We start from the raw sequence: 27,560 nt of genomic DNA, 5'->3' as shown, positions 1-27,560 counted from the left end.
CTTGAGTCTGGGAAATCGAGGTTGCAGTGAGCAGAGATTGCGCCACTACACTCCAGCCTGGAAGTTGAGTGAAACTCTGCAAAAAATAAAATAAAATAAAGAATTACTTGCATTGTGCTCACATAATTTATGCAGTCAGTTCTGCTATACCAGCTTGTTTGAAAACCATATTTTATTCCAATGCAAATGATGTATTAGGGAAGAATGTCAGTGTAATGTGAATGCACGTTTGCTTATGAGTGACTTAGTCTGTGAGAAATGGTGAATGCAGAAAACTGCATTCACCCAGCTGACCCAAGCTATGTAGGAATACACAATACCTGCTGGCAGGCACCCCAGCCAGCTTCCAGATGCCTTAGTTCATCGTGTGTGTCACTCTCATCCATGTCTGGTTGTACTACCTCCCAAATGATTTCCAACAACCCTTCTTCCTCCACTGCATACTAATCCACAAGCTGCAACTCTTCCAACTCCCTTGGATCCGTGCCCTCTCCTTTGTTTAATTCCCCCAATTTCCTCTTAATTCCAGTTTTCCCTCTCTGTTCTTTGCTTACCTCTCTTTTCTCCCTCACTTTTCTTCTCTCCCTCTCACACATAGAGGAGGGGGTGTTGGAACCAGGTGGGCTGGTGGTAGGATCACAGGTCCACAATCTCACGAGCAATGGCTCACTGCAGCTTCAGATTCCTGGGCTCAAGTGATCTTCCTTCTTAGGCCTCCCAAAGTGTTGGGATTATAGATGTGAGCCACTGTGCCCAGCCTTATGTTTTTTTTGTTTTTTTTTTTTTTGAGACGGAGTCTCGCTTCGTCACCCAGGCTGGAGTGCAGTGGCGCGATCTTCCCTCACTGCAAGCTCCACCTCCCAGGTTCACGCCATCCTCCTGCCTCAGCCTCTCGAGTAGCTGGGACTACAGGCGCCCGCCACCACGCCCGGCTAAGTTTTTCTACTTTTTAGTAGAGATGGGGTTTCACCATGTTAGCCAGGATGGTCTCGTGATCCGCCCGCCTCAGCCTCCCGAAGTGCTGAGATTACAGGCGTGAGCCACCGTGCCTGGTCTGAAAAATTTTTTGAGTGTTGTGCCTCTAACCTTGTTTTCCCACAAACTTTGTGGTTTTTATGGTACTGTTTTGTACAGTGCTGGGAATGTTTTGGAACATATATGTCACATTACAGCAAAATTGACAGTGCTTGAATCTTTATTGCACAGATTATCTTCATAACTTCAGAGGTTATGAAGATAATCATAAAGGACTAAAACCCTTTCCTTCATATTTCCTTCATCAAGCCCATGAGAGGAACAATTTATGGACCCACTTCTGGCACAAGACACTTTATAACTCTCACTTCATCTTGTCAGCCATTCAGTGAGGAGTAGCCTACTTCTCTCTGTAAGTCACGATGGAACACCGAGGCCGAGACAGGGTGCAACTTACGAAGGTCATGCATTAAATTGGTTCAGCAAAGGAGTAAGCCGTGTCTGTCAGTGCCATCTGGTCTTGGAAGGGGGTTTGTAACTCCACTTGACTCAGGGAACACAGAGCAGTGGGAGCCAAGGCTGTCAGCGATTGAGGACCATAGGTGAACAATTCCGCGCTGCCGCCGTGGTATCACCTCCAGGTGGATCTTCCGCCTTCAGGAAGGAGACAAAAGAATGCAGAACCCTGGTCAGATCAGCTCAGGACTGAGCCCTCCATGATCTGTCAGGACTCAGATCCCACCTCTCTCTCAGGGAGCGATCAGCTGCTATTGTTCCCATCCTGCCTCTCTGTCATCTAGTTTATGATTGTTCACTTTCCCCTTACTTCATCATTAGTTAGACCCAGACCTCAGCAGAGATTTTAGGGCTTCAGAACCGAGGAAGATAAAGTATCAGCGGGAACACAGTGGGAAAGCCCACAGTGGGGGCAAGAGTCTTCCAGCTATGGGCAAGGGTATCCCTGCGGCAGGGCCAGAGCACTGACGGTGGGGCTTGGCACGAAGCCATTTGCCAGGATTTCTGTGTCAGGGTGAACCAGAAACCCATGTGTCCAAGGAATCCCATCTTCTAGTTCTTGCTGTCCTCACGGAGTGTCTAGGCTTCACCTTCGGCCTTCCCTTCTGCTCACAATCCCCTCTCCCACTGTCTGTGTGGCCCTGCCTCCAGCCTGCTTTGTTGGAGCCCAGGCAGCCTTCTTAATTATTTCCTCTTAGGAGTTAAACCTAGAGACCCCTCAACCTTTGGCATATGATATACTTTCCCATGGTCAGATCATCAAGCTGCTGCCCCACCCAACATGTGTCTTGCCCACCCTCTGTGTTTCTGTCCATCAGACCACCCACCACATAGGCACCCCCGGAGAGTGACCCTGGTTTAAATCAAGCCTGACTTTGCCAAACCACTGTGGATGCATTAATTTGGAAAGGTCCCTGTTAATCTCAGGGCCCACTTGCAAAGCAGAGACAGTCCCCGAGACTCGTTCAGCCTTTGCCTTTCTCCTGTTGGCCAGGGACAGAGAGGGCTCAACTTGACCCAGAGCTAAGCCTCTCATGTCGTCAATGCCCAGGCGAGAAGTGAAATTCACCTCATCTTATTTCTACGGTGAGATTTGGCAGGGGTCTTGGGGAGACTTAGCAATCTGGTTTCTCCCTGTCCTCATACCAGGAAAAGCCCTGCCCCTAATCCAGAGGCCAGTTGGCCCCATCTCATCCTTTGCTTTGCTCACAGTATACCTGATGCCCTCCCTCCTGACCTGTGATTGGGATTGAGCTGAAGATAGTCACTGAGGTGATTCAAGGGATTAGCACTTGGTACAGGTAGGATAGTGGAGATGTGGTTGGGGACACGGATGGTTGAGGTAAAATGGAACAGAAGAGTGCAGGTTCTTGTCCAAGCTCCATACCCAGGAGATGACCCTTACTTCAGCTGCCACTCAAGTCCTTACATGTCCTAAGCTTTTACTATATAGCAGCCACAATAGATTCTCAGGTTACAAAAGTAATGTCCTCAAGTGAGTTCATCAATTTACTGACATACACCCAATCATAAAACAATGTGATAATTTTTCTGTGGTCAGAATTTCTGAGCTATGAGTGGGGGTAGTTAATTCTATCCAGGAAGATTGGTGACTTCTTAGAGGAGGTGACAGTTAAACTGGACTTGGATAGCTGTCTGGAATTTGGTCAGATAGGAAAGAAAATTCCAGGCAGAGAGATGAGCATGAACAAAAAATTTGGCCGTAATGATGCATGAACAAAAAATTTGGCCGTAATGATGAACGGCGATTTAGAGATCAGAAGTTCAGTGTGGATGCCTCTAAACGTTCTCTTGCCTGTGTCTGATGGATTTTGATATTTTGTGTTATCATTTTCATTCATTTCAAAATACTTTCTAGTTTTCCTTGTACTTTTTTATTTGATATATAGTATTTGGAAGCATATTATTTGATATCCAAACATTTGAGGATTTTTCCAGATATCTTCCTGCTATTGATTTCTAGTTTATTTCCATTGCGCTCAGACAAGATGCTTTGCATGATTTCAACCTTTTACATATGCTGAGATTTATTTATTTGTTTGTTTGTTTGTTTGTTTAGATGGAATCTCACTCTGTCACCTAGGCTGGAGTGCAATGGTGCAATATCAGCTCACTGCAAACTCCGCCTCCCGAGTTCAAGTGATTCTCCTCTCTCAGCCTCCCTAGTAGCTGGGATTATAGGCCCATGCCCCCACGCCCGGCTAATTTTTGTATTTTTAGTAGAGACAGGGTTTCGCCATATTGGCCAGGCTGGTCTTGAACTCCTGACTTCAAATGATCGGCCTGTCTTGGCCTCCCAAAGTGCTGGGATTACAGGTATGAGCTATCGTGCCCAGCTAAGATTTATTTTATGATCCAAAAATGGCCCTTCTTGGTGAATGTCCCTGTGTATCTGAAAAGACACTCCCTGTCAACCCCTTTGCTCTGACATTTAGCTTTGATCAGCTTTTTCTCTCTTTTGTCACATCAGCAGAAACAATGCCAAGAAATGCCAGAGACAACAAAATAGGAATGTGTCATGGACACACAGAGCTCTTTTTCCCTGGGTGCTGCTTCTCCCTGTGACAGAGAAATCCATGCAACACAAGGGGGAGGCTGTCCCCAAAGGGTGGCAGATATACTTTTTTCCCCTTGAATTCCAACACACCCTTCCCTGGGCCTGCTCTGCCTCCCACTTTTGTTCAGCTCAGCTGTGGCACTGACCGCTGCTGGTGCTTGAGCTCTACCTGCTCCTGCCCAGACAGGAAGCCCTTCAGCAGCAGACTCAGTTGCCAGGATGAGGCTGGGAGTCAGGAACCCCTAGGTGTCCATGGAGGTCCCACCTTCTTTAAATCCCTACTGTTCAGACGCAGCTTCTAAAACTGTTCTCCTGCCTCCCTTCCTACTCACCAATCCCCTTCACTACTGTCAATGGCACTGAAGTCCCAGCCTGCTTGGTTGGGGCAGTTAAGTCCTTCTCAGTCACCTTCCACCAGGGGTTAAGGTGGGACCCCTTTGCCTGCAGCTCTGTGGGTGGGACCCCTTCCCATTTGAGCATATTCACTCCCTGGGTTCCTGCTGCCATCACACCACCCACCACATGAGTCCCTTCTGGACCAGTGGCCCTTAACTGACTCAAGCCATATCTTGCCAAGCCTGTTGTGACACTGATCTTGGCAAACTCACTTTTCATGTCAGGGACCCTGCAAAGCAGACACAGATCTGAGTCATAGTATTCGTTTAAGCAATGACAAGGGTAGAATCATTTTTTACATCAGAAACATTGATTCTCAGTGAGTCATAGGTGGAGTAGCCTATTTTTCTCGTTAGAGGGAACCTTAACTTTGAACTCCACAGAGAGATCCCCCAGGAACTGTGACTTGAACCAAAGAGTTCTACTTAACTTTTCCGAATTGCTATACTTGAAAATGTTGAGGTCTGCCTGGGTCAATTTGGAGGGGATACTATGAGGACAAAGACAGCAATGGAAGAAAGAAATGAACTCTTCATGTCAGAGCAAAGGCAGAGAAACAGGACCAAAGAGCAGAAGATGTCTGGCAATGTGCCTGGCATATAATAGTTCTCTCAGCCAGGTGTGATGGCTCACCCCTGTAATCCCAGCACTTTGGGAGGCCAAGGTGGGCGGATCGCCTGAGGTCAGGAGTTCAAGACCAACCTGACCAACATGGAGAAACCCCATCTCTACTAAAAATGTAGGATATAGTTCGGCAATGTAATGTTTAGAGGGTGGTGAAAGGATTTCTTATACCACAACGTTGTGTGTTATCCGGAAGTAAATGCTGCAGCCACAAGCACCACCAGTGAGTCTTCTCAGGGCAAATGGGAAAAGGAGATGGAACCTTGCTGAGATAAATCATGCTAAACGCAGACAGCAAACAAACTTTCCATCAAAATGCTGGGGGAACCCCTGGGCCGGATGGCGAAGAGACAACACCTCAGGCAGGCATTCCAGATTTTAGACCTTGCCCCTCCTCAGGAAGAGATGCGTGCTTCGTCCCTCCTCTCACTGCACGTTTGTGCTGCCAGCCCTGCTATGTAGTGTAGGGGCTCAAGACCAAGACAATGCACCATTTCTGTGGAGAGAGATGGATCAGGGAGCGGGGGCTTGGGTGAGACCCATGGCTCACCTCTCTCGAGTCCTTACCAGACTAAGACATCTTCAAGGGCCAGAGACCAGCCTGCCACTCACCTTTTTGCCACCTGATATAGATGAGAAAAATTCCCATTAAGACAAACAAGATGAACGCCCCCAGGATGATCCATGTATCTAGTAGGCTAGAAGAAGACCCATGGACATCCGAAACATTTACTGGTGACACTAAAAAAGAAAAAAAAAGCACAAGCCCTGTCACACCTAAAAATATGCTTTCCACAGCCCCTGCTTTCCCCAGGAACACATGGTGCCCCACATAATCACTGGCTCATGTGACAGCCACTCTACCAGACCCTGGGCCATGAAGATGAATGGGGTTGTGCCTTGTCCTTATGGAGCTCAGATTTCTACTGAGAGAGGTAGCAAATATTCATCTGATTATCACACAATTTCACATGATTACTGTGGTTAGAACTGTTTGGAGGATGACACAATGCGTGGTGCTTAATTCTGTGTGGGGAAGGTGGAGAAGGCTTCATGACTAAGAAGTGGCATTAGAGCTGGTGGAAGGGTAATTATAATAGAGGAAGAGAAGGCCTGGATGTTTGCAATGACACAGATAGACTTGGGACCATTTAGCGGTGGGTCATTGGTGACTGGATCATTGGTTAATGGGAAGGGGTTTCTACACTGAGGAAGAAACAGTAGAAAATGGGATGGGAAAGGGAGGATGGTGGGAAATCCTCATGGCCATCACTGACTCTCCAGACAGGAAGCCCATGGAGAAGTCAATCAAATTTTCTATTGCACACACGCTGACACTCACACAGGGAAGGCTTTTGACCTTTAAAGGGAGCTGCCACATTCTCCCGCCTGGCTCAGTTACCTGTTGGTTCTGGCATCGCCTCCCACTGCTCTGAGAATTCCCTGAGCCAGTGATCACAGTCTCCCACTGACAGCTTCCTGAAATACTTTTCCAGCCCTCTGTCTTTCTTCCATGTCTCCTTGATCTTGCGGGCTTCATGATTAATTACTGTCCAGGTCATGTTCATTGCGTCTAAGAGGAGGGATTTCTCTCCGTTGATGGTGAACTGCCAGGACGCACCAGTGCATCGTTCTGCTTCACGTTGACAAAACATCTCGACCTGCAGAGTGGAAGGACCTGCAATCCAGACACAAAGCCATCATCCTCCACTCTTGAGAGGTCCATTGTCTTCCAATAGGTCAAGTGTTTCTCTGCATATTTAGGGGCCTGTACTCTTTCTGCCCGGACTTGCCCTTTCCCGCCTGTTGGGTCCCCTGTGTCTCTATGGTTGGGCCAATGATCAATACACAAATACACCTAAAGACCCTCCCCACCTGTGCTCTTCCCTCCCGTCTCTTGCTGCCTGCCTCCGTTTCCCCACCCCATTCCACACTTACCACTGGTCTTTATCTGGGGTTTGATGTCAAGAAGGAGCATCCTGAGGTCTCGGCCCACTTCTCCCAGCGTTTGGGTCAATTCTCCCCATGTGCTGGTGGCATTTACCTTCTTCCCCAGGAGGCCCAGAGGCTTGACCATGTTGCTGTCACTGTCGTACTGAAGGAAAAGATTTTTATTCATGAAGACCTGTGCTTCACACCAGGGCTGTCCAGGTCTGGACCATGATTTTATAGAGAAGTTGAAGCAAAGAGAGTGAGCATCTGTGAGAGAAAGATGCAGGTGAGGTCCAGGACAGGGGAAGAGGCCTATTAGAACCCGCGCTTCTGTGACCCAAATCTCTCTGGACCAGGCCAGGCTGGCAGAGGGGGCGGTTCCATCCCAGACTCTCTCAACCTTCCGGATCCCTGCTCCCATCTCCCCCTGACTGTCTGGGGTGAGATACTTGATGGTACCAAGGACCCTTGGGGTGTACTTAGTGTTAATGGTGTTAACAGGAGGATTCATGTCACAAATACTTTTAGCAACATCTACCAAGTTCTGAGGCACAAAACAGACAAACCTGTGTGTGACCTCCTGAGACTTAAAATCTAGCTGAACACACAGGACATTCAATAGAAAGGAAAAAGAGGTATTTATCACGGGACACACGCTGAATTCCTCCGGGGTCCCGGGCGTTCAGGAAAGAGTCCTGGAGTAGAAGGTGGGGGGTAGCATTATAGAACTGCCACATATGAGCCCGTGCCTGGCCTAGGGCCTCCGGCTGGGGTCTCCCACGAACTGGGGGTAACATCCCAGGGATCCTCTCCCTCACCTCATCGTTAAGAGCAGGTACCTGCTTGCCTAAAGCCTGCATGGGACCCCAGTCCCCTATCCCCCACCTTTCTCCCTCCTCCTCGTTGTCCTCAGCCAGGTCTTGAGATCTCAGGACACTCACCAACCATGATCTCCAAGGCTGTTAGTAGCAACAGTAGAAGCGAAAGAAGGCGCACCGGGCTACAAGTCAGGGGCATTCTTGGCACATTGTGGAGAGTAACAGGCAGGAAGCTGGGCGTGGACACATACACCCTCACTGGTATGGTGAAGAAATGTCCAACAGCGTGGGTGTGGGCACTGCCCAAATTCTTTACCCTGGAACAACTGAGAGCAGGCCTGTAGAGACCACATTAAATAACAATTTTGTGAAGGGAGTGTTTTCTGAGTATTCAGAATATAATTATTTATTGAAAAATAAAAGAAGACATTTAAAAACAAAATTAACTTTGAATAAACTCTCCTCTCCTGTCCCCATGGCCCCTGCAAAAAAAACCCCCTCAGGTGTGAGCAGGATGGTTGGAGGTTATGTGAGCTCCTTCTCCCTTCTTCCAATTTCTTCTTCCCTTCTCCTCCCTGCCTCTTTTGCTTTTCCCTTTCTTCCTGGTACCCCCTCCCCATTCCTGTATTTTCTCCCATCTCCATTCTCCCCTCTCTCACTATCCCTAACCCATTCAAACTCTTTTCTCTTAAATGGTTGAGATTTTCTCTTACCAAGCACACCCCAATATTCATTAAACTAGCTGCGAACAGGCAGCAAGCGGTCTACTGTGACAGATGGGTTGTGTGTGTGTGTGTGTGTGTGTGTAATTGTAGTAAAACATATTGAGTCACTCAATAAACACTTACGGAGTGTCTACTACATGTATCAGGCACTATTGTAGATGCTAATTAACAAAACTGAAAAGCCCTTACAGTGGCTCATGCCTATAATTCCAGCACTTTGGGAGGATGAGGCAGGAGGATCACTTGAGGCCGGGAGTTCAAGACCAGCCTGGGCAACATCGTAAGACTCCATCTCTACAAAAAAAAAATTTTTTTAATTATACTTTAAGTTTTAGGTTACATGTGCAGAATGTGTAGTTTTGTTATATAGGTATATACGTGCCCTGGTGGTTTGCTGCACCCATCAACCCATCACCTACATTAGGTATTTCTCTTAATGTTATCCCTCTCCTAGTCCCCCACCCCCCGACAGGCCCTGGTGTGTGATGTTCCCCTCCCTGTGTCCATGTGTTCTCATTGGTAAACTCCCACCTATGAGTGAGAACATGCGGTGTTTGGTTTTCTGATTTTGTGATAGCTTGCTGAGCATGATGGTTTCCAGTTTCATCCATGTCCCTGCAAAGGACATGAACTCGTCCCTTTTTATGGCTGCATAGTATTCCATCGTGTATACGTGCCACATTTTCTTAATCCAGTCTGTCATTGATGGACAAATTTTGCTATTGTGAATAGTGCCACAATAAACATATGTGTGCATGTGTCTTTATAGCAGCATGATTTATAATCCTTTGGGTATATATCCAGTAATAGGATCGCTGGGTCAAATGGTATTTCTAGTTCTAGATCCTTGAGGAATTGCCACACTGTCTTCCACAATGGTTGAACTAATCTACACTCCCACCAACAGTGTAAAAGCGTTTCTATTTTTCCACAACCTCTCCACCACCTGCTGTTTCCTGACTTTTTAATGAACACCATTCTAACTGGAGCGAGATGGTATCTCATTGTGGTTTTGATTTGCATTTCTCTAATGACCAGTGATGATGAGCATTTTTTCGTATGTCCGTTGGCTGCATAAATGTCTTCTTTTGAGAAGGGTCTGTTCATATACTTTGTCCATTTTTTGATGGGGTTGTTTGTTTTTTTCTTGTAAATTTGGTTAAGTTCTTTGTAGATTCTGGATATTAGCCGTTTGTCAGATGGGTAGATTGCAAAAATCTTCTCCCATTCTGTAGGTTGTCTGTTCACTCTGATGGTAGTTTCCTTTGCTGTGCAAAAGCTCTTTAGTTTAATTAGATCCCATTTGTCAATTTTGGCTTTTGTTGCTAGTGCTTTTGGTGTTTTAGACATGAAGTCTGCCCATGCCTATGTCCTGAATGGTATTTTCATGCTGTTTTTTTTTTTTTTTAGCTCCATCAGGTTACTTATGTTCCTCTCTATACTGGTTATTCTAGTTAGCAATTCGACTAACCTTTTTTCAAGGTTCTTATCTTCCTAGCATTGGGTTAGAACATGCTTCTTTAGCTCAGAGTTGTTTGTTATTATTCACCTTCTGAAGCCTACTTCTGTCAGTTCATGAAACTCATTCTCTGTCCAGTTTTGTTCCCTTGCTGGTGAGGAGTTGTGATCATTTGGAGGAGGAGAGGTGTTCTTGTTTTTGGAATTTTCAGCCTTTTTGTACTGTTTTTTCCCCATCTTTGTGGATTTATCTACCTTTGGTCTTTGGTGTTGGTGACCTTCAGATGGAGTCTTTCAGAGGATGCGCTAATCCTTTCTATTTGTTTCTTTTCCTTCTAACAGTCAGGCCCCTCTGCTGCCAGTCTGCTGGAGTTTGCTGGTGGTCCACTCGCGACTCTGTTTGCCTGGGTATCACCAGCAGAGGCAGCAGAGCAGCAAAGATTGCTGCCTGTTCCTTCCTCTGGAAGCTTCGACCCAGAGGGGCACCTGCCAGATGTCAGCCAGAGCTCTCCTGTATGAGGTGTCTGTCAGCCCCTACTGGGAGGTGTCTCCCAGTCAGTGTATATGGGAGTCAGGGACACACTTGAGGAGGCAGTCTGACCCTTAGCAGAGCTCGAATACTGTGCTGGGAGATCTGCTGCTCTCTTCAGAGCCATCAGGCAGGGACATTTAAGTCTGCTATAAGCCCCTGATTGGGGCTGCTGCCTTCTTTACAGAGATACCCTGACCAGAGAGGAGAAATCTGGCAGTCTGGCCACAGCAGCCTTGCTGAGCTGCAGTGGGCTCCACCCAGTTCCAACTTCCCAGCAGTTTTGTTTACACGGTGACCTTCAAACCATTTACTAAGGCCTTAGCAACGGCGGAGGCCCTTCCAGATGAGTCTTATAATAGACTCCAGCAGTCCTACTGTGGCCAAGATCTGAAGGAAAGCCAAGTCTATTGTTGGGGAAAGTCTTGGGGCTCTAAGTTTCGAATTCTGAAAATTTGTCTTAGAACAAAATTTTGTGTCTTTTTCAGATTTCTCAAGCACAAGGTTTCCTCATAAAATTTAGTATCTGTAACCCCCCTTTCCACCTCACTTGTACAGCTGTCCCATTTCATCATCGGACCCCGCTGACTTAGCCAGTTCAGGCTGCTACAACAGAATACATGGCTAAAACACCAAGCATTTATTTCTCATTGTCCTGGAGGCTGGGAAGTCCAAGATCAAGGTGTCGGCAGGTCTGGTGTCTGGCGAGGGCCCTCTCTTCCTCACCAGAGGTCTGTCTTCCTGTTGTATCCTCGCACAGTGGAGAGCAGAGAGTGACAGCAAGCTCTCTCCTGTCACTTCTTTATCCCACAGGGCTACATTCGCATGACTATGACTTCCTAAAAGGTATCACCTTGAGAGTTAGGATTTCTGCATATGAATTTGGAGGGCAGGCAAATATGTGGCGTGTAACACCACCCATATCCATTCCACATCTAGATTCCCTCTGTGTGCCGGGCAGTATGCCAGTTAATTTAAGTGCATGTTAGACCCAGAGGGTGACATCCTGTGACTCAGACAATGGGGCTCTGGTGATGCCTGGTAAGTGGGTCTGTAACACTGTCCCTTCTGAACTAGATGGAACAGACTTCAAAGAAAGTAACCATGGACTCTAGGCAGGGCTGTCTCTGGGGCTGGGGGGATAAGGGGTTGTCTGCTCAGAGGACAGTGGGTCAAGGGTTTAAAGGGGCCCAGGGATGCACATTTTTTACACATCCCCTACCTGGTTCTCTGGCTGCTAAGGTTAAAGCACCCCAATTTTGAGGGTGCACTTCCACCTCTTGGTCTGGAGAAGGGGTCTCAAATCTGTCCTGAGTGGAGCCTGTTCTGTACACACCCAGGCCCTGAGAATGCAGGGAGGGGGACTCACTGCTACCACCCTACCAATGCTGCTGCTGTGGGGACACCAACAGGGGTGGGCCAAGAACAGTGTGTGTGTATGTGTGTGTGTGTTTGTGCATGCATGCGTGTGGGTGCATGTGTGTGTGTGTGTGTGTGCGTGTGCGTACGTATGTGTGATATGACCACTGAGTAGCTCCTTAGCAGGGCCAGTATTTTCTGCAAGTCTGATGACTCACAGGAAGGAGCACACCAGGCCTGTACTTGGGTCCTGACATCTGGGATGCCGACCCAACACTGAAGACAAAGAAAGAGCTGCAGACAGGCTGGGGAAAATATACGGAAAGTGGAAAGGGGCCCTTCTACCTTTGTTGCCCTCTGTGGTCCTGAATCCCAGGTTGGCCTGAGCCAACCTGAAGATGGGAAGGAATAGCCATATTCCAGCTGCAAAATGTCAGCTTCAGGCAGTGGCTTCCAAACTGAAATCATGGTTACATATAAAGTAGATTTTTGTTTGCTTTGTTTTTTGAGACCAGGTCTTGCTCTGTTGCCCAGATGGAGTGCAGTGGCATGAGCACGGCTCACTACAGCCTGAACTCCTGAGCTCAATCAGTCCTCCCACTTCAGCCTCCAGAATAGCTGGGACTACAAGCGTGAGCCCCCACACCCAGCTAATTTTTAAATTTTTGGTGTAGAGACGGGGTCTCATTATGTTGCCCAGGCTGATCTCGAACTCTGGGCTCAAGCAATCCTCCCTACTTAGCCTCCCAAAGTGTTGGGATTACAGGAGTGAGCCACCATGCCCGGCTGAAGTGGAATTTTAATTGAAGTGAGAAGCAGATGATAAGGAAAGTGGAACCAATAATTTCATGTAGTCCCCGGAAGCCCGTTGCTATAAAGAACTTTCAGCCTGAAGTCCCAAGAGAGACGAAAGTTTTAAAATGAATTGGGCTGCATTTTTCAATTCCTGAAAATGAGTCACAGGCTTTTTGTGGCAGTGTGCCCTGGGCTTCTAACCATCCTCTCCCTGCCCCAGCTGCCTTGAGATTCCGGCCAATGGTTTCAACACGCAGGCTAGGAATGCCAAGGCCCAGCAGAGCGAGGCTGTGGAAGCCTCGGCATAAGTGGAGGGGATGATCTGAGGGAGAATGGGACAAGAGAAGTCAGAAGGAAGGAGTTAGGGCAGGAGAACAAGAAGAAATCCCTGTCCCCCAAACCGGAGAGAGGGGCGATTGGGACTCCAGACTGGCGGGAGGCACTGATCTCTGAGTGCTTGGCGTGGAGGCAGAGGACCCGCAGAGCCACCCCTGACCTCCATGCCTTATCCAGCGTCCCCGCCCCCACACCCCCAGCAGCTCCCCCAATGCCACTTTTACTTCATTGCCCCTGGTTCTCTCACCACTCGAGCCCCTGCTTTCCTCCTTCACTCCCAAACACACACACGTTCCCTCTGCACTGGTGTTTGGAACACCGGCCACCCTCCACCCCACTACCTTGTGCCAGCAGGAGACGTTTGTCCTTCTGCCGTCTCTAGGATGGAGAGGCCTGAGGTGACTGCTTTCTTCCTCAGAGTCTCTGGGCAAACTCTCTGAGGAGCAGAAAACAGTTCAGTCTCCCTGGGCGTGGAGAGGCCGGCCTAGCAGAACACCCGCCCACCATGCAAATCTGGTGGGGCCACCTGTCAACTGTCATGTGTGAGTGATTCTAGGACAGGGCTCCTCGTCAGGAACTGGATCCAGTTCAGTACTGGATTCATCATCAGTAAACGGACCAAGACCAGGCTCAAGTCCCAGCCACGAAATTCTAGAAAGGATTTAATGTAATCTTAGCAGTTGTTGGACACCAGCATGTAATGGCACACACATGTTTTCTTTAATATGTAGGTGGGGGGGCCCACTTTTTTTCAGGGTTTAGGGCTCTGCAGGTCCTGGCCTGGCTGTGACTGGCCCTACCTCGTGTCTGGTGGGTGCTGGCGCCCTCTGTTGCCTGGTTTCTGTGCGAACACTGCATTATGGTCCTGCCTTCTCTAGGCCCAGAGCTCCTGCCCGCTGAGCTCCTGTTCCCACTGCGTGTCGCTCAACCTTGCTGTTTTTTTCTTGCAACTCCATTCCCTCCGCAACTGGAAGACCAGCTCTTCTCCTGAGTCTTCCTTAAAAGACACCCTGCCCACTTCCTTACAAAGCCCCCACCAAAGTGACATCAGCTACTTGTGAATGTAGCCAACTTTACTGAAGGTTTAGAGGTTGTGTGGTAAGGCTGTGAAGAATTAGAAAAAGAAATTACCTATTTGCAGGACCTCTTTCTTATCTCTTCTTTGGACTAGAAATAAAATATCTATGATTTGACCACACTGTCATCTAGTACCCGACCCTGGTTCTAGGCCACTGTCCTCCTGGCCAGGGTGATTGCAGTTCTGCCCTCCTTGGTTCTCCATGCCTGTCCCCACCTCCCAAATGGCTACAGAGCAGCCAGAGTGATCCTTCAGAACCTCACCACTCATGTCCCTCCTCTGCTCCAAACCCTCCAAAAGTGCCCTTTTTCTCTCAGTAAAACCAAAGTCACTACAGACGCCTAGAGAACCCTGCACAGTCTGGTCAGCTGTCCTCTATGCCCCCTCGCTTGCTCAGTTCCGACCTCCACCCTCGGCCTCCTTGCTGGTCTTCAGAGCCCTGCAGATGTCCCCATGCCTTGGGACTTTGCGTTGCCCTCCCCTCAGCATGGACTGTCCTTCGGGCATCTGCCCGGCTCACTCCCACTCCTGCTTCCACGCCTGGTTCTCCCTGCCCCTCCCATTTGGAATCTTTGTATTCATTTCTTTCTTTCTTTCCTTTTAAAAATTGTGGTATAATTCATGTAACATGATTTTTCATCTTAACCACTGTTAAATGTAAAGTACCCTATTTCATAATGCGAGACCTCTGCCTGCCCGGGCCATCCTGGACCTTCTTCACCTAAACTTGTTCCCCTAAAGAAATGACCACTTTAAACATAACCTTAGTAAGCCAGGTCCGGTGGCTCATGCCTGTAATCCCAGCACTTTGGGAGGCCAGGGCCACTGAATCACCTGAGGTTGAGAGTTTGAGACCAGCCTGGCCAACATGGTGAAAACCCATCTCTACTAAAAATACAAACATTAGCCTGGTGTGGTGGCCAGCGCCTATATTCCCACCTACTCGGGATACTGAGGCAGGAGAATCACTTGAACCCAGGAGGCGGAGGTTGCAGTGAGCTGAGATCATGCTACTCCTTTGCAGCCTGGGCAACAGAATGAGACTCTATCCCAATAAATAAACAATCAAACAAACCTTATTAGCTTTTAATTGTGGCTGCAACAAATTACTGCAAACTTAGTGGCTTAAAACAACACACATTCATTCTCTTACCATTCTGGAGCTCAGAAGTCTGAACAGTCTCACGGGGCTAACGTCACTGTGCTGTCAGGGCTGTGTTCCTTCGGGACGCTCTTGGTGAGAACCTGTCTCCTCCTCGCCTTTTCCAGCTGCTCCAACTGCCCACATCCATGGCTCAGGGCCCCATTTCCTCATCTTCAAAGGCAGCTCCACCAGCCTGAGTCCTGGTTCACATGAGAACTCCACCCCTGCCTGGCTGGTTCTCCCAGGGCAGCTGATCGGCCACCTTAACTCCATCTGCAGCTTTCACCGCCCTTTCCATGTACCCAACACAGAGGTTCCAGGGACTGGATCTGCCATCCTGGGGGTTGGAGAGGGAATTTTTCTGCTCAACACACATACCATATAATTTACATGTCTATCCATTTAAAATTTCTATCTCTTACTAGAATGCCATTTCTATGAAGACACAAACCTCATACAAGGCATAGAAAACAGACACCTTGGGGTGAAGGGGCTCAGATGGGCCCCCTGGCTCAGAAAACAAGGAGAGGTGTCAGAGCAGCTTCCTTGGGTCTCCAGCCTTCACAGCCGGGGCCTCCCAGGCAGGTTCCAGCAGCAGCAGCAGCAAAAGAGATGTGGTGGGCAGCGTCAGGCGTTGGTGAGATTCCTGACACAGTTCAGTAGGAAAGAAGCTTCCTAAACCGAGCTCACCTCAAGGAAGCTGGAGATGTATGCCACCTTACAAAATGAAATACAAATTTAGTTGGGCAAAACTCCAATCAGGGCTCAGAGCACTTTCCTTTTGCAGGTTTTGTGCGGGTTACAAGGGACCCACTTCTGTGTCTGGTCCCCTGCTCTGTCCTCTGACTTGCCAGGGTGGGGTGCTCATTGGCCTCCAGACTCCACCCACTTTTCTGGTTGCACCCAGTTTCCATCTCCAAGTCACACCTAAGACTGCTGCTTCTTTTGTTGTTATTTTCTCAGCCCAGCAGAAATTCTAACATTCACCAGGTCGTCCCTGCTCAGGCTACTGGAGAAGGAGCCTCTGAGGAAAATCTTGGCGCAAGAAGATCTCCCGCCTGGATTTCCAGCACACTCTGTTTTCTGAGAATTCCTGAGTTTCTTTGGCCATTGTCACAGGGGCTCTGCCACACAGCTACCCCCTGGCTGCTGGCCCCTGGCACCTCAGAGAGCTTTACTTTTCCAGGAAGACCCTGCCCAGGAAGAAGGTAGCAAATATTTTCTTATTGTTTGTTGCTTACAATGCCTTGGATGTTGTGTTGATTGTGCCATTTTGATCCCAAGAAAGCAGACCTGGCAAAGAGTTAGGAATGCAGGTGGTTTCTGGCAAATATGTAGGGCCTGTGAGATAAGAAAGTGGAGGAAGCAAGATCACGTAGGTTCGCTGTGAGAGAGGCCCTGGGCCCGGCAGGATGGAGCATCCCTGGCTGACAAGGGCCATTCTCCCCTGTCTTCATCTCTGCCTGGGCTCCAGCTCCGTCCTGACAGACAGAGGCCATGGAGCGGAGCACTGGGCTGCTGGCCAATGCCCTGGTCTTTGGATAGACCAGTTTCCGGGTGGGGTCACAGTGGGAGAGCAGTGGGCCTGGGAGGTGCAGGGTTAGTGCAGGGCAGGGCTGCCTTGAATCTGCAGGTGCGGGGCCACCGAGCTGGACCTAGCTGTATGCTCAGCACAGGAGGTTGCAGTAGTGCCTGCCCTCAACCTCCTTTTCCTACTTCTGCTTCTAGAGGGCACTGGAGACTGGGGCAGGCTGGGGGTCTTGCCATCCCCTCCTGATCTCCTCCACTCCCTGTCCACAGCTCTTGATTTTCCTGCCTGGGCTGTCCCCACCAGAAGTCTCCAGGCCTAAAATCCAGTAGGAACAGGCAGCCTAGCCTGTCCCCAGGGGTTTCTTTAGCACTTGCAGGAGCCAATAAGGCTTCAGGTAGGAAGGCGTGAGTCACCCACAGAGGCCTAACAGGTGTTTCTGGAAATGCATCCTATGGCAGCCAAAGAGGCCAGACTTCTCAGTGTGTTCTCAAACAGAGCCAAGCACATGGCTCATCGGCTGGAGGAGCCAGATCAGCTGCTCTTTAGTGTGCACTTGACAAGCCTTTGTACTGCAGGAAAGGAAAAATGATTTTCATGAGAAAAACAAACAGAAGTTTATTAATTTCTATCTATCTGTCTATCTATCTATCTATCTATATCTATCTATGTATCTATCTATGTATCTATGTATCTATCTATCTATCTATCTATCTATCTATCATCTATCATCTCTTGTATATACACAGGAAACACCAGGAGAAAACGAGTAATCCTTAAAGTGCTGGCTTAGAACTCCAGCATCTTCAACAGAAAACAATAAATGTCTAGAGAAGTGGCAGATCGTGGGAAGGCCAATCTACGGCATCAGAGAAGCTTGTGGTGCCTCTGCTGCTGTCCCTAGGCTGATAAGAGTCTGAAATTGTCTTTGGTTATCAACATTTGTCCTTTCTGGAAGAGAGGGGAGGACACAATCAAAAGTAGCTCAATAATAAATGGAAAACAAATGGAAAAGAAAGATGTTCATTTCATCCAGGTTCTTGAATTCATTGACATATAGTCGTACATAGTATTCCCTTACAATCCTTTTTGTTTCTGTAAGGTTGGTAGTGATGTTTCTTCTTTCCTTCCTGGTATTAGTAATTGGAGTTTTATCCCTCCACCATTTACTTAGTCATTGTAGGTTAACGTTTTCCAATTTGGTTGATCTTTTCAAAGAACCAACTTTTGGTTTTATTGAGTTCGCCAATGTTTTTCTATTCTTGATTTCATTTATTTACACTCCAATTTTTATTTCCTTCTGTTTGCTTATCTGGGGCTTAGGTTGCTTTGCTCTTTGAGTTTCTTAAAGTGAAATGTCAGGTTATTAATTTGAGATAGTTCTTTCTTTATCCTTTCCTTTCTCAGTATATTGGCCTTTACAGCGGTAAGTTTTCCTTCAAGCACTGCTTTATCTGCTTCTTCTAAGTCGTAATATGCTGTGTATTTGTTTCCATTCACCTCAAAGTATTTTGTAATTTTCCTTGTGAGTTTCCCATTCATTGATTGGTTTTTAGAGTGTTTAGAAAATTGTTTGTCTTAAAGATGACTTTGCCTGATGTTACTAATAGCAATTTCAGTTGTCTTTGTTTACTATTGATGTGTTTTATCTTTTCCATATATTTACTTTTAAACTACTTGTATCTTTGGATCTACACTGTATCTTTAAATCGTGTTTAAAATTCATTCTGAGAATCTTTGCTTCTTCTTTTGAATGTTTATCACTTTGACATGTAAAGGAATTACTGCTAAGGTAAAACAGAATTTATGTCTGTTACCTTTTTTGTAGTTTTCTATATGCCCTATGTCGTTTTGTTCATTTGTTCATCTTTTCCACCACTATTGCTTTCTTTTGTGTTAAACAGATACTTTCTTTTTTTTTTTTTTTTTTTGAGACGGAGTCTCACTCTGTCACCCAGGCTGGAGTGCAGTGGTGTGATCTCGGCTCACCGCAAGCTCCGCCTCCCGGGTTTACACCACTCTCCTGCCTCAGCCTCTTGAGTAGCTGGGACTACAGGCGCCCGCCAGCACGCCCGGCTAATTTTTTGTTTTTTAGTAGAGACGGAGTTTCACCGTGTTAGCCAGGATGGTCTCGATCACCTGGCCTCGTGATCCACCCACCTCGGCCTCCCAAAGTGCTGGGATTACAGGCGTGAGCCACCGTATCCGGCCCAAACAGATCCTTTCTACTGCATCATTTTACTTCCTTTATTGTCTTTTTCCTTTTTTATTTAAAAAAGTTATTTTCTTAGTCATTTCTGGGGATTCCAATTAATATCTTAATTTACCACAACCTAGATCATATTAAAACCGACTTAATTTTAACAGGATGCAAAATCTCTGCTTGCAGGTTCAGCTGCTCTGTGTGGCTTTGCTACCAGAATGCAGAGCACTCAGGAGGAGGCTGGGAATTAGTGGATGGGGCTGCAGATCAGACAATAATTACAAAAGACACTTACTAAAGCTTTCTATGCCACAGAAGCTGTAAGAAACATTTACTGCTATTATCTCAGTTAACTGACAGTGCTCTTATCAAGTAAGGATGACTTTAACCCCATTTTACATACAAATACATTGAATTGCAGAGAGGTTAGGGAGCTTCCTCTGGTCACACAGCAGTAAGCGGTAGACCCCACACACACAGCACTGTAGGAGAACCTGCCACATTGTTTCTCTAGACAATTGGACCTGCTGATGATGTCACCATCCTTGCAGCCTCCGCCTGATTCTCCCACAGGCATGGGCTTTGTAGCTGGGGCTGAAGGTTTCGGGATTTCCCATCTCCTTGTTATGCTAAAGGTGTGGGTTAGGGGGCTGAAAGTTTCGGGATTTCCTGTCTTCCTGTTATGCTGAAGGTGTGGGTTAGGGTGTTTCATTCTCCCTTTTGTTGATCTGTATAATTTTTGAAGATGGATGGAGAGATTTGTATTTGGGCTATTACTGTTATTGTATCTCAATCCAAAGTCTTCATTCCTGTGTTTAAGGGATTAATTTTTTTCCATCTAGTATTTTGGCTGTTCCATTTTATTTCTGACAATGGATTAGATGATCTAGTCCCCAGGTAGTGAGAAACAGCAACCATCTGCTACCTTTATTATGTCTTCCCTTTTGATGGATGTTTGGGTTATTGTTAATTTTTGGTACGACAACAACACTACAATAAACAGCCATCTACCCATGTGCTATTTGGAGCCTGTCTGCAAGCCTGGAGCTCACATGACAGTGCCTGTGTACTGTGTAGTAGGATGAGCATGTGGTCATCTCCATTAGAAATTGTCAATTGTGTGTCAAAGGAGTGATTCCGTTTATCCTCCTGACAGCAATGATAGAGAATCCCCATTATTCCATTTCTTCTCCATTGCTTAATAATGATAGATCAAAATGTTCTCTATTGAGATTTCTTTTTCAAGCAGTTAGGAGAGTAAGTGCAGAATTCCATCAGTGAGCGGCAAGAGCACATAGCATAAAGTGTTAGTAACAAGAGCCTGAAGGAGGATCACCAGATGGAAGCAAAGCAGGAGACCATCAGGTTCTGCTAGAGGCCTCTGGATTTGCTCTCCTGTTAGAAACTCCTGGTGGTCAAGAGAAAGAAGCAGAGGTGGGAGTGGCAGCCAACTGGAAGGAAAGATGCTGAACTGGGCCTCACTCTCGGGGGCTTCCTAGGAGCATCCTCAGCCTTGACACAGGAAACAAGTGTTTGTCCAAGTGAATGAGGGAATCCTGGGTCAGTCTTCCCCGGGGCAACTTCTCTCCTCATCTCACAGCTGCCCTCACTAAGGGTCATAAGGGTCATGTATTTCCCTTCACCACCCACCCTGGGGTGCTGCAGCCTGGACCAACTTCCTTCCTCCTTTATCACATCACAGTCAGGGCCTGCTACAGCCCATGGGAACTCAAGACTAAAGCTGGTAATGAAGGGTCTGCTCTTCCCATCGTGGGAAGGTCTAGGGAACCTTGGGGGAACCCATCAGTGTTAGTCAATTTTCACACTGCTGATAAAGACATACCAGGGACTGGGCAATTTACAAAAGAAAGAGGTTTAATAGACTCAGTTCCACGTGGCTGGGGAGGCCTCACAATCATGGTGCAAGGTGAAAGGCACGTCTCACATGGTGGCAGACAAGAGAAGAGAGCTTGTTCAGTTCAAGAGAGCTTGTTTACTTTTGTAAACTCCCCTTTACAAAACCATCAGATTTTGTGAGACTTACTCACTATCACAAGAATAGCATGGGAAAGACCCGCTCCCATGATTCAATTATCTCCCACCGGGTCCCTCCCAGAGCATGTGGGAATTGTGGGAGCTACAATTCAAGATGACATTTGGGTAAGGACACAGCCAAACCATATCATTCTGCCCCGGCTCCTCCCAAATCTCATGTCCTCACATTTCAAAATCAATCATGCCTTCTCAACAGTCCCCCAAAGTCTTAACTCATCTCAACATTAACTCAAAAGTCCACAATCCAAAGTCTCATCCGAGACAAGGCAAGTCCCATCCACCTATAAGCCTATAAAATCAAAGGCAAGTTAGTTACTTCCTAGATAAAATGCGGGTACAGGCATTGGATAAATACAGCCATTCCACATGGGAGAAATTGACCAAACAAAGGGGCTAACGACCCCATGCCAATCCAAAATCCAGCAGGGGTGCATGGGGCTGCTGCAGTGATGAGGCACTTGTTCTAGATATTTACCCAACTGTGTTGTCATAGGGGGGATATTACTGGTGATTGCTGATTTCAACCACAGATGACTTTCGGGGAAAGCGCTCACTTGGGGGTTTCAGTTTCCACCACACTGAGTCCTCTCTGGGTTCTGCGCTCTCCTCTCAGCCTAAGTCATTGCCAACAAGTGACACAACAAGTGACATGAAGGTACAGCCTCCCTCCCGGCTGCTTTCACAGGATGGCCTTGTAGAGACATGAGGTCTCACAGCTCGGGATATTCAAGACCAGAGCTGATTTCTTTCTCATGGGGTCAGACCACCTCACTCTATAGGCCAGGATGTCTTGTGAGTGAGAAACTGATGGACACAGCAGCGGATCTTGACAGAAGTTCCTCCTCTTTGACTCAAACAACAGAAAGTGGACAGTGGTTCATGCTGGAGCCAGGCAGATGAAAGAGAATTGGGAGAAGAATAGGGATGTGAGTACGTGAACATGTTCTTTCAGAATATTTCGCTGGGAGGCTGCAAGAGCTGGCTAGAGGAATTCTTGATGCACAGGGAGAAAAAGCTGGAGCTGGCAGGTAACTGAGAACTGTCTTGAAATCTAGTTACCCCAGTGTGAGTGTGTCTTTAGTGTGTGTGAATGTGTGTGCGAGTGTGAGAGTCACTAGTGTGTGTGAATGTGTGTGAATGTGTGTCTGTGTGAAAATATGTGTGTGAGTGTGAGTGTGTGTCAGTGTGAGAGTGTGTGTGTGTGTGATTACCGTGTGTGAATGTGTGTGTGAGTATGTGTGGGTGTATAGATTTGTGTCTGGAGAGTGTGTGTGAGTGTGTGTGTGAGTGAGTGAGTGTGAACATGACCTCCTCATGCAGGGCTCCTCCTGGGCATGCCTGTGCTGTCCCATCCTCCTCTCCCTTCTCCCTCCTGACTCCTCTTCCTCACTGCACCTGATTCTGCTCCCCTCACTGTGGATTTCTCACCACCCTCGAAACTGTGGGCATCACTGTGTTTCCACCTTTCTCCTTAGTGTTACCTCCTCCTAGGACCACTTTTCCTTTCCTATTTCTTGGTCTGTGTCTGGAAATCCATCAAAACCACCTCCAGTGCCAGCCCTGAGGCCCTCCCCTCCCCAACCGTGGGGCATCACCTCCTCTTCCCCCACAGTAGAAGTGTGGGCTGTGGTGTCCCCTGGCTACCCTCAGCAGCTGTGTGAGCTTCCTGAGGACAGGGGACACCCCCTCTCCCTTCCTACCCTAGGACCTGTCCCAGGGGCTGCCCTATAGTGGGGAAGAGGGGGAAAAACCTCTGCCTTCCAGGATGACCTGGGTCGGCAGGAGCTGAGGAGGCATCTCCTCAGATTTGGGGCCTGGACAAGGGCTGTCACTCTTGTGTTTCAATTTCAGCACAACCCACTGTGGCCCCAGGCACAGATCAACCCAAAGCCATGGCCACCAGCCTCAGTTCCTGAAGCCTCCTCATTGTCCTCTGCTTCATTCTACTTGGCATCTGAGGAGAGTCCACTGTAGAGGGAGGGGAAACTGGCACAGGCTTCCTGAAGGACGGGGTGACAGAGCTCATCAAGAGTCAAAAATATCCAAGTCTGAATGAAGAATATGTATTCATATTCATTTGAAATGACATAAAGACTCCCTGGAAAGGTGAGAAGAATCCAATCAAGTTTCGTCCCGGGTGTGTGGCAAATGAGAGTGGACGCAGGCAGGGATGGGGACAGCCTTTCACATATGACTTTTCACGGTTTCGATTCTGAAACACGTGAATATATGGAAGTGAAGTAGTAAGAAAGAGTGGGGCCGGAAGCCCTGGGGACGGTCACCGGGTGAGCTTGCCTGATCTGTTGGGGGCCCGGAGGGTCCGGGGACACGAACCCGGGCAGGGGCAACACGGGGCTGCTGCAGTGAGGAGGCACTGGTTCTAGATATTTACCCAACTGTGCTGTCATAAGGAGGATATTACAGGTGATGGCTGATTTCAACCACAGATGACTTTCGGGGAAAGTTTGCTCCTGTGGGTTTCAGTTTCCACCTCGCCGTGCGCTCTCCGGGTTCCGCACGCACCTCCCAGGGCGCCCGCTGCGCCCCAGCTCTGGACCCGGGTCCTGCCCGGTGGAGACCGATGAGCGGGTGCCCCGCCACCGACCACAAGAGTTCTTTGTATATTCAGGATACCAGTCCCTTACCAGATACATGATTTTCAAATATTTTCTCTCAGTCTGTAAGATTTTTTTTTTTTCCTATTTCTTTCTAAATGGAATCCTTTTTGAAGCACAAAAGTTTTACATTTGCATGAAATGAAATTAAACTACCTTTTATTTTGCCATCTGTGCTATTGGCATACAGTACTCAAGAAGCCTTTGCCATATCCAGGGTCACAAAAATTTATTGCTTTATTTTCTTCTGAGACTTTCATAGTTTCATGTCTTAGGTGGACATCTGCCATTCACCTAGAACTAGTTTTTGTGTGTGCTGTAAGGAAGGGGTCTGCCTCATTCTTCTGCATGTACCATCCAGTTGTCCCAGCACCATTCACTGTAGTGTAGGATGCACCTGCCCAACCTCCTGTCCGTCTCTTCTGTACTTGGCATCAGAACTGCATCCTGCTGAATGGTTTTCCTAAGGTTTCCATCAATGAAATCCCCTCATGTGAATCCCATGTAGGCACCTACTTCTCAGAGGACCTGGACTAAGGAGCGGATTTACCAGAGGAAATTATATTTCATGAGAAGGAAGCTTCTGAGTATACTTATACTCAACATATCCCTTACTACAGCAAAAGTAAGAAATTGGCCTGGCACGGTGGCTCATGCCTGTAATCCCAGCACTTTGGGAGGCCAAGGTGGCAGATCACCAGGTCAGGAGATTGAGACCACCCTGGTTAACACGGTGAAACCTCGTCTCTGCTAAAAATACAAAAAATTAGCTGGACATGGTGGTACGCACCTGTAGACCCAGCTACTGGGGAGGCTGAGGCAGGAGAATTGCTTGAATCCAGGAGGCAGAGATTGCAGTGAGCCGAGATTGTATCACTGCACTCCAGCCTGGGTGACAGAGTGAGACTCCGTTTAAAAAAAAAAAAAAGTAAGAAATTGCATGATTTGGTCATTTGGGTCCCACAATCTTTATGTCAATTTAGCTTATTGGTGTTTAAATATTTTTCTTATTTCTGTTGTTGTTTTCTTTGAGACAGGCTCTCACTCTGTCACCCAGTCTGGAGTGCAGTGGCACCACCTCAACTCCCTGCAACCGCAAACTCCCAGGCTCAAGTGATCCTCCCACCTTAACCTTCTGAGGAGCTGGGACTACAGTCATGTGCTACTACACTTGGTCAGTTTTTAAAACTTTCTGTAGAGACAGAGTCTCACCATGTTGCCACGGCTGATCTCCAGCTCCTAGCCTCAAGTGATACTCTGGCATTGGCCTCCCAAAGTTCTGGGATTACAGGCATGAGCCACCACTCCTGGTTCAAAAAGTTATTGCTTTTTAGGTTTTACTTTTCAGATGGTTGTATGACATTATGTAGACTTTTAAAATTCTGTATAAATAATTTGGACAATGCGGTACTATAGCAAGCTTTCTTCAGCCACAGCTTCCTAAAAATAGAAGTGGTATTAAAATGTTGTGCATTTGTCAAATCTTAAAGAAGTTTCAAATCTTTAGGGTGATTCTGACCTCTCATTTTGGCTGACACAATAATCCATAAGAACAAGTAAAGCACCCACTCTGATCTGGAAGGGGTAGGGAGGTGAAAGCATTGATAAGCCAAAGTGACAGCCTCTTTTATAGACATGATCCTGCCTAAATTTCTCATGCCCCACAAAAGAGGGTCACGAACTCCCCGCTTCTCCAGAGTTCCACGCAGTCCTTGAAGCACTCTCTGGCAGTCTCCACAAGTGGCTGAACAGCTCCTTCTGGTCTCTGTGGGGCTTCGGAGGCTCCAGGTCCTCTAGGCCCAGGGGCTGTCATGCTCACCAGGTCTCACCAAGGGTGCACCCCACCATGGGTGGTGGAGGAGACCGGGTGTAGCTGCTCCTGTCCTTACTCCTCTCCTGACCGGCCAATCTTAACAGGAGGAAGGAGTAGGGATGAGTGGAGCCATGGAGGTTGGTGCTGGAAAGAACAGAAACGAAGACCTTTGTCCAATCCCCCAAATGATGGGGATCCTTTCTGAGTTCTAGCAGCCCTGGGGTAGTCTGATGATTGGATTCCTCTGATGTGTCTTAAATCGTATCATGTGGCAGGCACTGTGCTAGGTGCTGGGTTTACATGTGGGTGATGGATGTGTCCAGTCCTCCAGGAACTTGGAATCCAGGGACAGAAACAAACACCCACGTGGCTGCTGCTGCTGATGTGATGTCCCCGCAGTGGTTGGGACTATCAGAGGGCAGAAGAGGGGGTGACTCATTCTCCCTGGGGAGTTGCATGGAAGCTTCTCGGGAGGTGGCATTTCAGACTGCTCTTGTAGGAATAGGAAGAATACAGCGTGGCCAGGTGGGAGGAGAAGACAGGGCACCCAGAAGAGGGACAAGCATGAAGAGGAGGCCTGGGGGTGCAAATATCACAGAACTTTGGGGAGCTGTGAGAAGTCTGCAGTAATGGACCCTCAGTTACTGGGGTAGACTCTTTCCACAGGGAGGAGGGAATGTCAGGACACAAGATAAGGAAGGAGGCGTGGGCAGGAAGCCCCCTGGAGTCCCTGTCTCCCTGACAGCGAATCAACCAGGAAATCAGTTCACCATTCATACATGCATGTTATCACACACACAGATACAGACACACACACACAGACACACAGAGACAGGCACACACAGTCTCTCTCACACACACTCACACCACACAGGCATACACACACTCACACAAACACACACAAATGCGTGTAGAAATACAGACACAGACACGCACATGCACACACAAAGACACACATAAACACAAGGGAGAAACTGGGTGTCATCTCAAGAGTTGTCATGTCTGGCCCATGCTGCCCACTCACCTGTCACCTCAGGGGCTGTCTCCCAGCTCATGAAGGAGTTCTGAAGTCATCAAGTAGGATGTCACTGTGTAATCTGAAACGCTCAGACAGCTCTTCACTCTGACCTTCCTTCCTGGTTTCCTTGGTTCTGGGATGAAACAGTGTCCTGCTAGTTTTCACTGCGGCAGAAGAAAAACCTCTCCCCTGAGGCAGAACTGCTGGGCCACCAGAGCGCACCCCTCTGCTCTTTGCCTTCAGGGCATCCTGATCTGCAGGGTGGGAGGAACTGCCCCAATCCTCAGAAATGAACTCTTTATGGATTCCTCATTCGACATGATGTCAACGTCTCTTTTGTCTTCTCTGTAGCCCTTGACTGTGGATCCCAAACTGTGTGTCAAGGAGCTCACGGCACAAACTCACTGTGAGCAAACCCTCTGGGCTTATTGAAGTATTTGCAAGATAAGCATTGCCATCTGCTGGACAAAACTAGGAAGTACTAGTCCAAGATATTTTAGTTTCAACGTTAGACTATGCACTGTTACAGGTCATATGTGCATGCTGCCACTCAGGGTAATTTTAGTATTTTTGGTAGAGACAGGGTTTCACCATGTTGGCCAGGCTGGTCTCAAACTCCTGAGCTCGTGATCTGCCCGCCTCAGCCTCCGAAAGAACATTTTTTCATGTTTGTTGGCCACTTGCAGGTCTTCTTTTGAAGTGTCTGTTCACATTCTTTTCTTATTTTTTAATTGGGTTTTTTGTTCTTGCTTGTTGAGTTGTTTAAGTTCCTTGTAGATTCTGAACATTAGAGCTTTTCCAGATGCATAGTTTGCAGATATTTCTCCCACTCTATAGGCTGTTTACTGTTTGCTAGTTTCTTTTGCTCTGCAGAAGCTCTTTAGTTTAAGGAGGTCCCCTTTGTCAATTTTTGGTTTTGGTTGCAATTGCCTTTGGTGTGTTCACCATGAAATCTTTTCCAGACTGTATGTCTAGAGTGGTATTTCCTAAGTTATCTTCCAGGATTTCTATAGTTCTAGGACTTACATTTAAATCTTTAGTCCATGGCGAGTTATTTTACATACA

At 47.6% G+C, this 27,560-nt stretch overlaps 1 protein-coding gene across 1 annotated transcript; it reads right to left on the bottom strand.

Annotated features, from left to right (window-relative positions):
• Positions 1-1,179: 1,179 nt before the first annotated feature.
• On the bottom strand, positions 1,180-25,477 carry LOC101022651. Its single transcript, XM_021937736.2, has 10 exons — positions 25,330-25,477; positions 23,345-23,450; positions 20,477-20,783; positions 16,980-17,109; positions 12,907-13,027; positions 7,963-8,177; positions 7,028-7,288; positions 6,492-6,767; positions 5,702-5,830; positions 1,180-1,629 (listed from the first exon to the last, which is right to left on the bottom strand). The coding sequence occupies exons 1-10, from the start codon at positions 25,475-25,477 to the stop codon at positions 1,607-1,609; spliced, it is 1,716 nt and encodes a 571-aa protein (XP_021793428.2). The 3' UTR covers positions 1,180-1,606.
• Positions 25,478-27,560: the final 2,083 nt, after the last annotated feature.

The sequence above is a fragment of the Papio anubis genome, chromosome 6, assembly GCF_008728515.1.
Source record: "Papio anubis isolate 15944 chromosome 6, Panubis1.0, whole genome shotgun sequence".
NCBI lineage: Eukaryota > Metazoa > Chordata > Mammalia > Primates > Cercopithecidae > Papio > Papio anubis.
This window is presented reverse-complemented; position numbering and strand designations above follow the sequence as displayed.

Bases quoted from the DNA above. Each gene is read 5' to 3' on its own strand.
- LOC101022651 (XM_021937736.2), bottom strand. From the start codon at position 25,477: ATGACAGCCCCTGGGCCTAGAGGACCTGGAGCCTCCGAAGCCCCACAG. The intron at 20,784-23,344 runs GCAAGCTCACCC...GGTTCCCCCAAG, and splicing joins CCGGGCCCCCAACAGATCAG to GTTCCCTAGACCTTCCCACG. The intron at 13,028-16,979 runs GTAGGAAAAGGA...ATTCTCCCTCAG, and splicing joins AGTGCCCTCTAGAAGCAGAA to ATCATCCCCTCCACTTATGC.